The sequence below is a fragment of the Ictidomys tridecemlineatus genome, chromosome 12, assembly GCF_052094955.1.
Source record: "Ictidomys tridecemlineatus isolate mIctTri1 chromosome 12, mIctTri1.hap1, whole genome shotgun sequence".
In the NCBI taxonomy this organism is placed as follows: Eukaryota; Metazoa; Chordata; class Mammalia; order Rodentia; family Sciuridae; genus Ictidomys; species Ictidomys tridecemlineatus.
The window spans coordinates 44,619,193-44,636,715 of NC_135488.1; the positions used below are offsets into that span (position 1 = coordinate 44,619,193).

Here is a 17,523-nt window from a genome sequence, read left to right on the forward strand (position 1 = left end):
GTCAAATGGGACGGAAGCTGGGCAGAGGCTTGGCAAATAGGTGCAGGCAACTGTTACATTTTGGAGGAAAGAGAAAACAGTTCCCATTTTCATGTTATAAAAGAAAACCAGAAAGGAAGATCAAGCCTACAAACATGATGCTTCTGTCTGGGTAATGAAGAACAGAGCAGCTCTCATGCAATATTCCCACTTGAACACCAGAGGAAGCAAGACAGCAGAGCCATGGCTCTGAGCACTGTTCCTGCACCAAGACACGAGCACCCTCAGAGGAATGGAGAGATGACCAGGAAGCCATGAAACAAATCATTACTCAAGACATTTATTACAAATGTCACGAACATATTCATAAAGTAAAATTAGTTTAAAAAACAGAGAACAAGAGAGCAAGTGAGAAGACAAGAGCCAGGGCTTCCAAATTACACCTAAAACACAGGAAGATGCCATCTTTATGAATAAGTAGAATTAACTACATTCTTAAAATAGTTTTAGTGCATCGCATTTTTAGAAAAGGGACATATCCTCACTCCCCAGAAACGGTTCCTGAAACACTAAACAGTTTGTGTGACTACTCTAACATGATCACCTGTCTGCTACCAGACCCCCAATGGAAAACAAAGAGATCTCATGTGTTGTAGGCAACAGCTGCCCTTCAACCACTAATGGGGAATCTCATGAGAATAAAGCATTCTGCTTTCTAAGCTTAGACAGCAAACTGCATCAGCCACAGGATTATTTCCCACCATCATGGACAGTTTTTCTTGCATCTGCTTAGATTTCTGACAAAAATAACAAACCTCAATCTGATAGTTTTGGTATTAAGATTAAATTAAACATTAATGTTTTACTCCAAAAACAAACTAAATCACCTCTCAATGCATTAAAAACAATGAGGTAGGCAAAAAAATAAACATGTAGGTTGAATTTTTTTTCTTCTGCAAGTGCAGACTGTGGTAAAACTGTTGTTGCACTTCTAGGTTTAAACAAAAATTAAACCTTTAACTGAGGCAGTGCTAATACTGTCACACAACAAAGTTCTGGCCGTTAATACAAAATGCACACGTTCTCTTTTTCTTTTTTCTTTTTTTAGAACCATTTGCACATGATTTAGGCAAAACTTGGTACACAGAAAAAACGACTGAATTCTTGGCTAGGATACCCTTCCCCCCAAAAATTCAAAGAAACAAAATGGGACCCCTTAGCCCACCCCACCCAAACCCCACCCACAAAAAAAGTTATCCTAGTAACTGTGTCTTTCACATTTTATAAATATTAACTTCTTAGACCTGCACCTTCTTCTTTGTCCACATATTGTCACATTACAAAAAAGAAATGTCATTAAATACATTGTTAATGTTACTATATTAAATCTGCTCTCTGCTTCAGCAAACTGCTCCTTACACCACCACTTTTCACCTCCTTGTGCCCATTGCCAACAAAACTGATGGCGTGTTCATTGTCGCCACCTTCAGACACCCATAGGACAGAGTTATTCAGAGACAAGGAATTCTGGAGCTGTAGGAAAAGGGGTTCTTTCCAGTCTGATGCTCAACCCCAAACACTTCTAGCACCGATGGTAGAATCTGAACAGCACCAGCTGCAATGCAGCCTTGATTTATTTTTAAGAGGGGGAAAAGAAGAAAACAGGAATAAACTGTCAAAGAGAGGAGTAGGAAGGAAGGGAGAGAGGACCAACACGTGAGGCCTGCACACACAACTGTCCTGGCTACACCGGTGCAGCTCCAAGCTCCAGTTGCAAGGAATTCCAAGTTCTCAGGATCCTGAAGACTTTAGAGATCAGCAATCCCCAGATCACACTGCTTCTACCAGCTCAGAAGAGAAGTCCTGCCTAATGTCATGAAATAAACCTGACTGCTGCCACCAGACCGAACAGAGGCAAAGAACACCTGCAAAAGAAAGAGAAGTGCAGTTACCAGGCCTTTCAGTACCTTCCAGCACTCCAAACCATATAAACATACCCCAAACACGACAGTGAAAAATTTCTTTAATTAATTTAATTTACTTCAGAATCTATCAAAATTGTAGTCCATCACCAAACTCCATGGAAAATACACCATTGCTAAGAAACAACACAAACTGAAAGAAAGCCAATAACATAAGGTAACATTACCTTGTCGTTGCGTTCACATAAGAATTTTAGTCTCTGAGCCCTTTTGTGCATAAACACACCATCCAAGTGACCAGTTTCCACAGATCGGATCTCTATGGCCTTCTCGCCCCAGCCCATTGTCTGATTGGACCGGATATATGCTTTCAGGGAGGGGAAAATACAAATTGTTAAAGGTAAGAAAACAACCTTATGTGATATATATGGACACGTATGTACACACACACAAACATACCCCTAAAGCCCTTGTATTTGAGGATTTTGTTTTTAAGGATTCTGTAACCTCTAGTCTACCTCTGCTGAACTAATTTCCCTTATGCTTATCTTCAGAAATGGCCCTCCAAATGCAGTTTTTATCATTACAGTCATGAGAGAAGGTAAGGGTCAGAAACTTTGAGTAGACAGATATAGGGACTTCACTGCAACAAAACCAGGACAGTCTGGAGTATAAACACAAAGCTACTAAAACTTCCATACCAGCCTCTGTTCCTGAGTGCCAACAGTGCTTCTAGTTATGGCAGAGATACTCAAGAGTAAGTTTTCTCTCTATATATACTTCCCACAAAGCAGTTAAAACAAAACAAAAAACACATGCCGATTTTCTCTGGAAGTCTCAAGGATTAAATGAGAGACTGTGGTAACAGTTTTTAAACAGTATGTATGAGCTGGGCTGGAGGTATAGTTCAGAGGCACAGTGCTTGCCTAGCCTAGTGTGCCTAGGTAAAATCTCTAGTACCTTATCCCCCCTACCCCCACCACCATACAAATTACTTGGGAGTTTGTTCTAAAATAGATCTATGATTATCCTATTTCCATGGTTTACTATCTAACTTTTCACTCTTTCACTCCTATTGCCAACAACTCCACTAAATGCAAAATTAGTATGAGAAACAGATGCAGTCTTAGAAAAGACTCCACTTTCATAAATGCTCCCAATCCCAGGTGCTACGTACCTACAGATGTTGGCATCTCTCCCCACTGCAGAACCACATCCTTGGTGATCCTTCCATATGTGTTCACATAAACCCCCTCATCTTCATAGCACACCAGAAGCTCCATCCCATCCGTGTTAGGGAGGATAATAATTGCATGGGGTTTGATGCTACACTGGATCTACAGAAGAGGAATAGAGCACAGGGAAGCATGTGTGTAGCTATTTCCAGCACTGTCAAAGTGGTCAATAAGACTGCCTAGTGAGTGCACTGGTACCATATCCCTGGTGACATATATAGCAAAGAGGTAACATTCTGGAAAATTCATGTGACATGTATCCCAAGTCTACTGTTTACAGGTCATATACTCCACTGACACATTTCCTCAGGCCCCTGAAACTCATTTGAGTAGTAGGCTCCACTTGAGAACCTCTCCCATCCCGTAAGTGTTCTGGTCTGCCAGCAATCACCCAAATTCACCCCATGTTAGTCAAAGCAAGGGATGAGAAGTTTTCAGCAGGGCTTCAGAGAGCCAGAAAAGGATATTTCCACTTTTCTCAGAGCATGGAGCTAAGAAAAATGGTATATAACTTAAATACTCACCCCCACATCAAGGGGAAATGAGGAGACCCTGCTGTGTTAGTTCACTAAGCAGAGTAAAAGGAAAAAGTCAAAACAAAATGAAGCCAGTCAACCAACCATAGAGTGTGGGTTCTTTCTTACATGTGTTGGTAGATAAATGTCATAGACTGATCCTGAATCCACATCAACAGCATGGAATCCAGCACTGGATCCATAGATCACTTTCAACCTCTGGCCTTCCTCAACAGTGAGATCCACTAGTAATGGCTTATGTACCAATTCTCCAAATGACTACAAAGAAATAACCAAGAAAGAAACAGTAAGGTGAAATAGAACTTATACCTCTCAGATGACACTAGAGAAGCAGGAACCAAGGTACTCAGTCCAGGTAGTGAGGCAACAACATAGTTTTCCATCTGGGAAATTATGTCCTCAATCTCTCTTACCCAGTCCAAGCATTCTGCACTGTCACTTTCTATCTTATAGTCTTGATAAGAAAAACGTGAAAAGTGAAACAGGACTTTTTGCAGCATACTAGCTCTACTCAAATGCGGGTGGTGAAGAGAGGAGCTGTAGAGAATCATATGCTGAGAATCTGACCAATGCTGTCACCCTTACCAATATGTGCACTATAAAGACTCCTGCTGAAATTTTATGACTAAGACTGATAGGGTGACAGTACTATGATGTACTACTGCACAGCATATATGTAGTGCCTGGCTTTAGCTCTTCATTAACATTAGCACTAACAGCTCACAGGACTGGGATGAAGATGAAACAGATATAAAAAAGGTAATATTTGTAAAAGCAACTAGTATAAAGACCAGAACACAGAAACTGATGTCATTTCATAATGGGTTATCTTTATTCAATAACATTAGAATTTATTTATTAAACCAACATAATAGCCTCATTTATCCTGCTTCATTAGGTAATCACGCAACAAGCAATCAAAAATATAAAATTTCCAAATAACTAAAATTTACCCCTCCAATAAAATATATCAAAACTATTTTAATATAATTATTTGGGTCAAAAATTTCTTAATTTCTTGACCTGTGCTAAAATGGTCCAAGACAGTATTCTTATTCATACATTTATATTTAGTATAAACTAAGTTATGAAAGAATTATTAAGAATACAAATAAAAAATGATTGCTAATCTTCCATAGATTATTTCTAAAAAAACTTTACATTTAAATAAAGACTGTAGTCCACTAAAAATTTATTCATACCTTAGAAACCTAACCACCAGGGCTGGTAGTATAGCTCAATAATAAAGGTCTTGTCTAGCATGTGTGAGGCACTAGGTTCAAATCCACACCTCAAAAGCAAACAAATATAACCACCAGAGGTATATCTGTGATCAGTTAGTTACATGACAGTAGGTGTGAACTCACAAGTGGAAACAGTCCTAATTGTAAAACATAGTGCTCATTCATTTACCTTCCTGAAACGGTACTTGTAAAATGGCAAAAACATCTTATTTTAAAGTTTGGATGTTTAACTGCATTTTTAGAATTTAAGTAAAACAGAACCATATTATACATATTTTTAATTTTTTCCCACTTAATGCATATTATACAATATTAATAATTTTAATTAATACTCTGATGAACAGCTATGCTTTAGAACTGCTTGATCTTTATTCGCATCCATGTCTTTAATGGAGGGTGGAAGAGGTGTTTTGTCTTTTCCTGTTACTGCACTAACACATCAGTTACTGAGGGCTTAGAAAACAGTTGACTAAGCTTATTACATTACATTAGAAATGGCCTCTCTTATGGCTGTCTATTAGCACACAGCTTTATAGTGCTAATTTTAACTGCTCAGATTTTTAAAACTGATCCCTGGCTCTTGGTTGCAGCTTGGATGGCTGGTGCTATTTTTAAATGTACTTGATGATATTACCTTAAAGGCCATGAATTTGTGATATGGCTTAGGGGCCCACGCATAGACTTCCACAGAACTCTTCAAAGCTATTACAAGAAATTTGATCCTTTCATATTTTACTGAAAAACAAATATATAAAAAAAAGAGAGGCACATTATCAGTATCAACATAGAACTCTAACTTCTACAAACTTTATAAATATGTATTCCATTGATTCATCCAAACCAGGAAAGGGGCAAATTCAAATAGACATTAAGCTATACACTTTCCTTTCCCAAATTCTTTAATGTATAATCCATGTTTTCCCACCTTTCTTTAAATGTTGTATTGGATTCAATTCCAATAGTTTGGATACTATTAGTGAATGTTTTCACTAATGTTCCTAGTCTTCATAGAGTCCAAATATTGTATTATCAAGGACAATGCCAGGCATAGGATCTTAAAAGTCCTTAAGGCTTGGCATTGCTTCATAAGGACAATGACAGTTAATCAGTCTAGAGGCTCCAGAATCGCATAAAAAGAGGTCAAGTCTTCCATGCTGCTTTCCCCAAGTTCCACATGGGCTCCCACAGACTGAGGAACAAGAAGTTAAACCAAAATACTTCCGAGTCGTGAATTCTATTAATAGAAGAATCTGTGCACAAGATGAACTTATCACTCCAGGTCATTTCCTCATCTACAGTGATAATTATTTTTAGAATTCTACCAAGTTCTACACCAGAAAAGAAGTGGCAAAATGCATCTCTTTTCAACCCCAAAGAAAACCTGCAACCTTTCCATAGTTGCTTTGGTTCCTTCACATAGGTCCAAGACTACACACGATTTACTACTCTGATGCAGATACACTGGTGGCTTCTATATAAGCTACTTTACATCAAACTATTATGTGATTCTTTGTGCATGAAGGGGTGCTTGTTAACTTGATACCTTTTCTTTATTAAACTCCATGTATGATCACCTGAGTTAAGTCATTAACTTTAAGACAAAAGGATTATAAGAGATTATCCAAACCAGTCCTGTTTAAAAGCATCTTCTGAAATGTTGGAAATGCTTTGTCTATACTACCAATGGCAGGCAGATACCAGCCAAAAATGTCTATTAGGCAATTAGGACGTACTAGGATAACAGAGGAATTAAATTTCAAGGTTTACTTAATTTTAATTAATCTAAATAAACTTTAAAATTAATTGAAATAAACTGTTCCTTTTTTTCTCTTTCCACATTTTTTATTGGTGCATTATAGTGATGGGATCTGATGTTACATATTGGTACATGCACACAATATCATTTATCCAAAATCACTGCCCAGAATTTCCCCCCTCTCTCTTTCCTTTCTTCTTCCCCACTTTGTTCCTTTCTTCTACCAATCTCCCTTTGATTTTCATGAGCTCCCCACTCCTTCCACCTTTCTTTTCCTTTTTCCTCTTTTTTATGGAGGGTAGTGGGAGTGTGGGTGTGGGGTACCAGGAATGGAATCCAAGGGTACTTAATCACTAAGACACATCTCCAGCCCTTTTATTTTGAATCATGGGTCTCATTAAGTTGCTGAGGTTGTCTTCAAACCTGTCATCTTCTGCCTCAGCCTTCTGAGACGCTGGGATTACCACCAAGCCTGGCTTCCTTTTTGTCTCTAACTTCCACATATGAAAGAAAACATTCAACCCTTCACTTTCTGAGTTTGGCTTATTTTGCTTATCATAATGGTCTCTATACCCATCCATTTCCCTGAATATGACATAATTTCATTTTATTCATGGCTACACAAACTTCATTATGTCTATATACCACATTTTCTTTATCCTTTCATCAGCTGATGGACACCTGGGCTGGTTCCATAGTTTGGCTGTTGTGAATTGTGCTGCTATGAACATACGTATGCATCTATCACTGTACTATAATGACTTTTAATTTTCAAGATAAATACTGAGGAGTGATATATAGCTGGATCATATGGTAATTTCATGCATAGTTTTCTGAGGAAGCACCATACCGATTTCCATAGTGGTTCTACTAATTTATGGTCCTAACAACAGTGTAAATGCTCCTTGGTCTCCACATCCTCTACATCATTTATTATTGTTTGTATTCTTGATGACTGCCATTTTGACTCATAAGAGATAAAACCTTAGTGTAGTTTTTATTTGTTTTTCCCTAATTACTAATGATATTGAACATTTTTTCATATTATTTGTTGACCATCTATATTTCTTCTTTTGAAAAGTATCTGTTTAGTTCATTTGCCCATTTATTAATTGGGCTATTTGTTTTTTTGGTGTGATGGTTTTGGAGTTTTTTTTAATATATTCTATATATTAATCCTCTGTCAGAAGAATAGCTAGAAAAGATTTTTCTCCCATTCCATAGGTTCTCTCTCCAAATTGCTAGTTGTTTCCTTTGTTGTGCAGAAACCTTTTAATTTGACGTCATTCCATTTACTAACTCTCTTGGCATTATTTCTCGAGTTTCAGCAGTCCTATTGAGAAAGTCGTCATCTGTACCTAAAGACTGGAGTGCTGACCTTATATTTTCTGGTCTAACTCCTAGGCCTTTAATCCATTTTGAGTGGATTTTTGTGCAGAGTGAGAAATAAGATTCTAATTTCATTCTTCCATATAGGGTTAACCAATTTTTCCATCACAATTTGTCTTAAAGAGGTTCTTTTCTCCAGTGTATGTTTTTGGCACCTTCGTTGAGGATCAACAAAGATGCATGGGCTTGTCTCTGTGTCTTCTATTCTGTACTATTCAGCTATATGTTTTTAGGCCAGTACCATGCAGTTTGTTATTCTAAAACAGCCCCCTGTTCTTGGTGGCAACTATATTCAAGTTAATGAATGAATGGTGTTAGTTATACTTATCTCCAAAAAATATCTGTGATTCATTCTGTTAGAACAGCAGGCTTTAAGACTATTGTTTTGTTCTGATGAAAATCCCAGTATAATATAACACTATTGCCTCTAGCTCCCCTGTAGGATAATCTATTCATATTTAATTGAACTGTTATGAGAAGTTCATTAAATTTAACCTTTAGTTATACCTCAACAAATAAAAGTATATCATAAAAACACAATACAGAGAACTCTCGTCCTGAAATCTACACCACAGAAATAATACTATCTCTGTATCTCTGAATCATTATTAACCAATGAGCTGGGTGTTTTCCCATATTATATTATGGGAACAAAGGGACACAGTATAGTATGCACCTGCATAAGCACAGAAAACAAAAAACATGCAAGCAGAGATCAATGTTCAATGAATTCCTAATGTTAATCAATCCTAGACCAACCTCCTATTTCAAATCCATTAGAATATATTATTATTCCCATAAAACTTTGCCTTGGCTAAGGTCCATTATTTCCCCTTTTCATATGTAATAATGACTTTGGTTTTGTTCCTGTAGGATTTCACTTCATTGTGTGATATTAGATTAGGGAGGGGAGGGGAAGGGGGGAAAGGAAGGACAGCAGAATAAAATAGATTATTATTATTGCTGTGTGTATATATATACGTGACTGCATGACCAATGTGATTCTGCAACCTGTACACTCAGAAAAATGAGAAATTATATCCCATCTGATTCAATGTATGGTATGTCAAGATCATTGTGCTGTCATGTGTAACTAATTAAAACAAATTAAAAATTATTAAAAAATTCTAAAGAAAAATAAATAAATAAATAATAAAAGCTCAATAGGACTGGCAGACTCTCTTGATACCTTGTCTAATCAGACCTATCTAGGCATCTTTCTCTACAGAGCCAATAAGACATTTGCATATGATGTGTGACTGGTCTTTATCATGGAATTTTTTTTATATATATACTAGATCCTTTATTCTATTTTTTTCCTTTTAACACAAACTCCTTCTCCTTGGATGTATTTTTCACTCACATAATCATTTAATGGTTCTTCCTTGTATCATTGTCATCTTTTTTTTTTTTTTAATGGTGAAAATGAAATTCCAAATCAAGTTGAGAACATTAGAGTACAGGAACAGGGGAGGAAGGGAGGGGGAAAGTGCTGGGGAGTGATATTGGCCAAATTATATTGTTATTATGTGTGCATGTACAAATATGTAACAACAAATCCCATCAATATGTACAACGATAATATACTAATAAAAAATATGGGAGAAAAAACAAACAAACAAAAAAGATTTCACTTCATAAAAATCAATGCCTACATACCAAAAGGGACAGGAGTGGGGACAACAATCAGTTCCCATGAAACATGGACTGGCCAACTAGAAGCGTTTGCTAGTTACGAGCATGGCAGCGTTGTGCAGTGCACTTAATTAAAAACAATAAGCCACGACTCTATATGGATCACCCAAGTGTTCTATCATTGATGTCAAGGACCCACAGTCCTCTAAATGAAGAATGAGTTGGTATATAAGAAGGACTCCATGTCAACTGGCTTTCATTTGGCAAGGCTTCCTTAAAGAAATTACTTTGAATCACATCTTGGTTGGGGCGGGGGGAGACTAAGGACAGAGCAAGCGGAGGGAACAAACTGTTAAGCTCATAGGTACATGTGGCAGTAATACGATGTCTAAATAAGAATTCAAGATTAGAAGAAGCCTTCAAAACAGAATATCAGAAGGAGCCACATGTTTCAGAAGCAAGTTTCAAAGAATACATGAACATAAACTTAAACCCTAATTATAAACTTAACCCTAATTCATCTCTGGAAAAGCAAAACACTTAGGCCCCCACTGGAACTTACCAACTTTATAATGTACACATCCTTCCAAATCACCTACGGTTGTCCACCCTTGCTTCTTTTCAACTTCGGGATCATTGTGAAGTATTTTATTTCTTAACCAGGACAAATAGTAGACACGTAATTTATCCTTTTTGCCTAGCAAAATAAACAGGTATCATCAATAACAATAGCAAATGAAAGAAACTTCTATGAATACCAAATATCATTTCCAAGAGATTATTTTGCATCTAAGTGTAACCAGAGATTCAATTTAAAAGCTCTTCAGGTGGGCTTTTGAACCTACTACATAATTATCAATGGGTATAGGCATGGCTAAAAGGAAAGGTTTAAAAATAATAAATTCACACTTATACAGATGGATAGTTACCATTAAACCAGTAGGAATACTGTGACATTGTGAAATACATACTGTCCCTGTTTCCTGGCAAATTCCTTAGAATCTTCAAAGTGATAATGTGTCTATTTGGGTGTTGATAACTGGCTAGAGGCTGGCAGCCCCTGGGTAGCTTCAGAATCGGGATGGCCATCAGGAAGACCACTGCAGAATTAGCAGTTGGGACTTTTAGCCCTACCCCCACCATCCAGGGAAGGAAGAGTGGGTGAAGGTTAAGTTCACCTTCACTGTCCAATGACTTAGTCAATCATGCCTATGTAATAAAGGTTCTTTAAAAGCACAGAGCTCAGATGAACTTCTAGATAGCTGAACACACTGGAGATTCCTGAGAAATGGTAGGCTTAAACAAATACCACAAAGGAGCCACATGTTTCATAAAAAAGTGCCTGGAAGTCTTGTGACCTTTCTTTTTTACCTCACACAATACATTTCTGCATCTGTATCCTTTATAATATACAGCAAACATCTTTCTCTGAGTTCTGTTTGCCAGAAAAATCAATCAAACCCAAGGAGCGGGCTGTTGGAAGCCCAGTTTATAACAAGTTCTTGGGTCCTGGATGTGTAACTGGTGTCTAAAGGAGATATAGGATAGAGGGTCTTGTACAAATGAGCCTTCAATCTGTGTGCAATGTGATGCCACCTCCAGTAGATACTTTCAGAAATGAACTGAATTAGGGATCACTCAGCTGGTGTGACCTGCTGAAGTAACTGCTTGCTTGCTTCTCCTCACACCTGCACAACAACACAACCAATAAAGCTTATAATATGCTTTCACATGTATTACACCATCTGTCCCTCAAAACTCTCTAAAGTAGTTGTTTTTTCAATTTGACAGATAAGCACAGGGATTAAATCAATCCCCCATGCAACTGAGGGAAGATTCAAACCACTTGAATAGCTGATATCTAGATTATGTAATAAACTCCTATAAATCAAATAGAGATAACCATATAGAAAAACCAGGCAAGAACTAGAATAGGCTCATTTACTTCACAAAGGTGCTTACGGTTAATAGCTGAAAGTACATTAAAACCATGAAATAAAATTTTAAGACATGTATCAGAATGTCTAGAATTAAAAGGTCAGGCAAAGTGTGGAGCAACTAGAAACTTCATGAACTACTGCTGAGTGATTCTGAAGAGTTGGGCATTATCTATTAATCTAAAATATATGCATGCCCTACCTGAAGTATAATGCCTTCTCTTCTCAAAATAATGAGTTTTCTGAATATCCCAATACATCAACAAATGTGTGCACAAGAGCCTCCAGAGAGGAAACAACATACATCTTTCTACCAATGGCAAAATGAGTAAATAAACTGTGGCACAGTCACACATAGGGACAAAGGGGAACCAACTATGGCTACAAGCAACAAAAATTGATGATAAGCAAGGGCAGCTACACACTGCCAACAGACTAGAGGAAAAAACAGGAGCTATCATATCAAACAAAATCAAAACATACTCATTGGAAAAAATTCTAGGGAATACAGAAGGGAACTGCCTCAGTTTGATAAAGCACATCAGTCTTAATGGTTAGAAACTAGATGATTTCCCTCTGATATTTAGAAATATGGGAAGTAGGACTCCTCTCACATTTCTTACTAGACATAATATTGGGTATCCAACCTAATGCCTTAAGTCCCAAAACAAGGGAAATAAATAAGAATTGAGAAGGAAGAAATAAAATTACTATGTTTGTTTATAAGTAAAAAAATACCAAAGAATCAGCAAAAATCAAAACAAAACAAACAACCCACAAACAAAAAATTCCTCAAACTATCAAACAATTATAGTGAAGTTGCAGGATATAAGCTTATTACACAAAAGTCAATTATTTCCCTACATACTAGCAACAAGTAAGTATAATTTGAAATTAAAAACGTCATTTACATTAGTACCAAAATGAAACAGGTATAAATCTAATAAAATAGACCTTTTTGAGATCTATTTGAGGAAAACAATAAAATTCTGATAAAAAGTTTCAAGGAATCAAATAAATGGAGAGAGATTCCATGTTCATGAACAGGAAGACCCAACATTATCAAGCTGTCAGTTCTTCCCAACCTCACCTACAGATTTAATGCAATTCTAATGAAAATCACAGCAAGTTATTCTGTTAAACTGACTCTAAAATTTAAATGGAGAGACAATGCAGTCAACATACAGTTGTTTTTTTTTAAGTGTAGACAATTCCTGACTCATACTGCACAGCTATAGGAATCAAGACAATGAGGCTGACAACAAAGAGATCACGTGGAACAAAACGGATATCCTCAAACAGACCCACACAATCACTGTGAACAAATCTTTAATGAAGGAACAAAGACATCCAATGGAGAAAGTCTTTTTTAAAAAACCTTGGATTCGACGATTAGATAAAACACCAAAAGCACAATACATCAAAGAAAAAAATTAAAAGTTGGGCTTCATTAAAATTTAAAACATCTGCAAAGGACAATGCTCAAGAGAATGTGCAGATAAGCTACAGGCAGGAAGAAAATATTTCAAAAACACTTATTTGATAAAGATTTCTTTCCACTGTGGAATGATATTGGCCAAATTATATGGTTATACTGTGTGCATGTATAACATAACAAATCTCACATTATGTACACTATAATGTATCAATAAAGAAAAAATATGAAAAAACGCTTCTATCCAAATTATTCTAAGAATTCTTAAAACTCAACAATAAGAAAACAAGCATCCCAGTTACCAAATGGCCTAAAGAAGTTCAACACTGTATATCACTAAGAAACCACAAATTAAAACAAGATAACACTTGTAGTGCTATCCTCTCAGTACCTCTAAAATCTAAAATACTGACAATGCTGAATTCTGAAGGGAATGTGGAGCAAGAGAAACTCTCATTCATTGCCTGTGGGATGCAAAAATGATACAGCTGCTTTGGAAGGCAGCCTGGTAGTTTCTTAACAAAGCTAAATATAGTCTTTCCATGTGTCCTAGTTAGTTGTACTTGTGTTTACAAAACATACAAGGTGAAAGCTTATGTCCATGCAAAGAGTTGCACACAAATATTTATACGGCAATTTTATACATAATTGCCAAAGCCTGGAAGCAACCAAAATGTCTTTTAATAAGTGAAGTTATCAAGTTATACACACCTACATACTACATGATTATAATTATATGTCATCCTTAAAAAGGAAAAGCCATGAGATAACAATAGATCACTTATGGCCAAGGCCTCAAGAGGAAGGATGAATGAGGGGTTTTAAGGAACTTAAACTAGTCTAAAGGGTACAATAATACCAGATATGGGTTCTTTTGCTTGGGATATTTTACCCCCAAAATTTGTGTTAGGTAATTTAAGAATGTTCAGAGATGAAATGATTAGATTATGACACCTGTAATCTGATCAGTAGATTAATTCATTACATGGATTCATAACGTGAATGGACTACTGAGTGGTAATAGCAGCAGGCAGAGTGTGACTAAAGTAGATTACTGGGGGTATAGCCTTAGAATGTACCTTATCTCTGTCTTTCCCTCTGGTCCGCCACAGCCATGAGCTGAGTAGCTTTCCTCTGCCACTCCCTTCTACTACAATGTTCTGCCTCACCTTGGACCCAGAACAACAGAGTAGGGTGACCATGGACTAAAAAGCTCTGAAATTCATGCCTGAACCTGCCCTCTAAGTTGTTCTTGTCAGGTATTTTGGTCACAGCAATGAAAAGCTGACTAATGCACATGTCATCAAATGTTTGTCAAAACCACTAAAAAATAAACCACACAAAATGTTTTTCCTAATATAAACTATATATTTAGTTAATACTAATGAATTATTATTACATAATAAATTGTACAAATGTACCACACTAATAAAATATGTTAATAGGGGAAAATAGGTGTGTCAAAGCTGTGTACATCTTCCTCTCATATTACTGTAAATCTGCAATAGAGTTATATCTCTTTTAATCAGTACATCAGGAAATGTGCTAAGATTTAGCACATAATGTTAAAATATAAACAGTGTCTTAGATTCTGCTTTACTAAACAGACTTACCAGAAATTGTCACCAAGACATTTAAGCCCTCGAGTACATCCATTTGCTGAAACCGTCTTCGATTGATCAGAGGATATACCTTCCCTTGGCCACTTCTGTCCAGCAGCATCAGGCCACTCTCTGTGCCCACAAGCAAATTCACTCCTGTTTCATGGACACAGAAAAGCCTAAATTTTATGCTATGCTTAGCAAAGAGGCGGATTGTAAAGAAACGGTAATATTACCTACTTGGAAAACAAGACAGCTTCCTTAATTCATCAAGAAAAAGAAATGCCTATAATAGCAACCAAACTTCCATCACTGTATAGGAGTAATAGGGACATACTTGGACATGAGAAAGGATATAAGGGGAAGAACAGGGCGCCTCACCCACTCAGTTTCTTTCATAGCTCATCCACTTCCAGTTCTTTAATTCCTCACTAATGGTAGGAGCTCACTATCTCTGTGGCTTTACAGATCTATATCTAACTGGCCACATGAGATACTTCAACAATCCTTCACCTGACAGCATGGTGTCTTCATGCTTTCTTTATCTTCACTGGCAACCTTCTGGGATGAGTTTCATATAGATACAGGTTCCCTCAACTCCTTATCAGCTTATGAGTCTGCATCTATGCTCAGTTTAAGCTTTTCTTAAGATCCTTCTCTACAGGCATCAAGACACAACTGTACCCAGTTCCCTTGTTTCTCCATCTCTTAAGAATATTAAAATATTGGGAACTTTCTCTAGGACCCATTCTAACTTTCTGACCATGTACTTCCTACTCCTGTGCTGCAGTGGGACATCCCCTTCCATTGGACAAACTTGCTCTGCTTGTTTAAACAGAGACCCTGCTATTGTTATCTGGATGATAACATACATACCCACCTGTGCGTGAGCAGTTTCGCTACACCAATAACTCCTATTCCACAGTGTTCTATCTGTCCTTGTTCTATCTGCCTGCTTTTCCACCTGACACAGATTTCAATTGAAACCAGCTTCCCCATTTTGCAAAACTAGCCAAATTAGCCACCAAATCCTGGTAAGGCCTCCTCTGCTCTCCTTTCCCTTCTCTACCCTTTGTTCTCACTCTAGTTCAGGCTTTGGCAACCTTGTAATAGATGGACAGAGATCTTAATTCAGACTATTAAGACTTTCTCTTGACTGCACATTAAATCAATTCTCATCTTCCTAAAATCACCCACTGAGTCAGATTGTACCTTTAAAACCCACACACTCTATGGAGAAGAATTTTCAAAAGACTTAGGCTGGCATTCAAGACTTCTTGTCCTTGAACCACCATTTCTCCCTCTTTATCATTCTCTTATTTTCAAAAATGTTCCTGCTTCCTTGCGATAGAACTTTCATTGTCTAAACCACCTCTGTAACATATAGCACCAATTATCTTATACTCTGAGGGAACTGGGAACATATATGCTTGCAGTGATCATCTTTGTTGGGTAATAAACTCACTGAGATGAGGAATAAAGTATTTGTGCTTTTGTAAAGTATTTGCTCAGTCAACACTATCAGGGAGATGGAATAGCAGGGAAGAGTATCATGGCAAGTTCACACACACCCTATTTTCAGCAAATATGAAATGAATAATTGTGACAGCAATGAGAGAACAGCCTCCCAGAGCTTCCTCACAGATCTGTTCCTGCTCAGGTGGGTATTATGCCAACATCTGACGGATAGTAATTTACCCAAGAATCCTTTGAGGAAACTGGAAAGACGGGAGCCTAGAATTTACATTCCTAATTACCATCACTGTTAACCTAAACTCAAGTGAAAATGGCAGTGACTGGCACTGCCAAGCACCCAAGGATAACAGGAACAAGCCAAAGCACCACAGGTTAAACTATCACACCACCACACCACACCTGGAGTCCTCAAAAAAAAAAAAAAAAAAAAAACCTTATGAGTGCCAGAAATATTTATAGTTCCTGATAACAGTATGACCCAATGTAAGCACACAACTGAAAATCTATTCAGCACACAATATGTCTCCATCTTGCCCTATGGAAATAGTGTACAAGTGTAAGAGCATCATGCACACACAACTCCACCCTTCCACAAGTGCTTCCTACCCAGTGTGATCTTTTAAAATACAGTTTTTAGAGCCTGGAAGAATATCAAATAGCTTCAAAAAACTTCAAGAAAACCCCAGAAATTTGGGGGAAAGCAGAAGGCTGGGATTTAGAGTGAAACTTAAAAGTGAATGACCCCCACAAAAGATTACCCAGTTTCTTCTATCATCCATAATCTTCTTACAGAAAGTACCAAGCTAGACTGTCCAAAAAAAACTTTCTACCGTGATATAAATGCTTTTTGTCTGCATTGTCCACCAGACAACGGTCACATGTGACTAATCAATCACATGTGGCAACATCAATCTAAATGGCAAAAAATTGGAAGCATTACCTCTAAAAACTGGAACAAGAGAGAGATGCCCTCTTTCACCACTTCTATTCAACATAGTCCTTAAATCTCTAGCCAAAGCAATTAGATGAAAGAAATTAAAGGGATATAAATAGGAAAAGAAGAACTCAAAACTATCATTATTTGCTGACAATATAGAGAATCCAAAAAACCCTACCAGAAAACTTTTATAATTAATGAATTCAGCAAAGTATCAGGATATAAAAATCAATACCCATAAATTAAATGCATTTCTATACAGCAGTGATGAATCCTCTAGAGAAAGTAGGAAAACTAACCCATTCACAATAGCCTCAAAAAAGCAAAACAACAACAAAAAACCTTGGGAATCAATTTAACAAAAGAGGTGAAAGACTTCTACAATGAAAACTACAGAATACTAAAGAAAGAAATTGAAGCAGACCTTCAAAGATGGAAAGA

General features: G+C 37.0%; 1 protein-coding gene across 50 annotated transcripts in view; it reads right to left on the reverse strand.

Moving 5' to 3' along the window:
• Nucleotides 1-303: 303 nt before the first annotated feature.
• Nucleotides 304-17,523, reverse strand: part of Map4k4 (mitogen-activated protein kinase kinase kinase kinase 4) — a 179,272-nt gene continuing 162,052 nt past the window's right edge. For 28 of the 50 annotated variants that reach the window (XM_078028790.1, XM_078028806.1, XM_078028776.1 and 25 more), the window contains 7 exons: nucleotides 14,682-14,825; nucleotides 10,259-10,393; nucleotides 5,551-5,651; nucleotides 3,781-3,930; nucleotides 3,079-3,238; nucleotides 2,129-2,268; nucleotides 304-1,904 (listed from right to left, as the gene is read on the reverse strand). In XM_078028790.1, the coding sequence (XP_077884916.1) occupies nucleotides 1,821-1,904; nucleotides 2,129-2,268; nucleotides 3,079-3,238; nucleotides 3,781-3,930; nucleotides 5,551-5,651; nucleotides 10,259-10,393; nucleotides 14,682-14,825 (914 nt within the window). In that variant the 3' untranslated portion in view covers nucleotides 304-1,820. Of the gene's footprint in view, nucleotides 1,905-2,128; nucleotides 2,269-3,078; nucleotides 3,239-3,756; nucleotides 3,931-5,550; nucleotides 5,652-10,258; nucleotides 10,394-14,681; nucleotides 14,826-17,523 lie in introns of all 50 variants that reach the window. The other 22 variants (XM_078028779.1, XM_078028787.1, XM_078028786.1 and 19 more) reach the window with 1 other exon arrangement.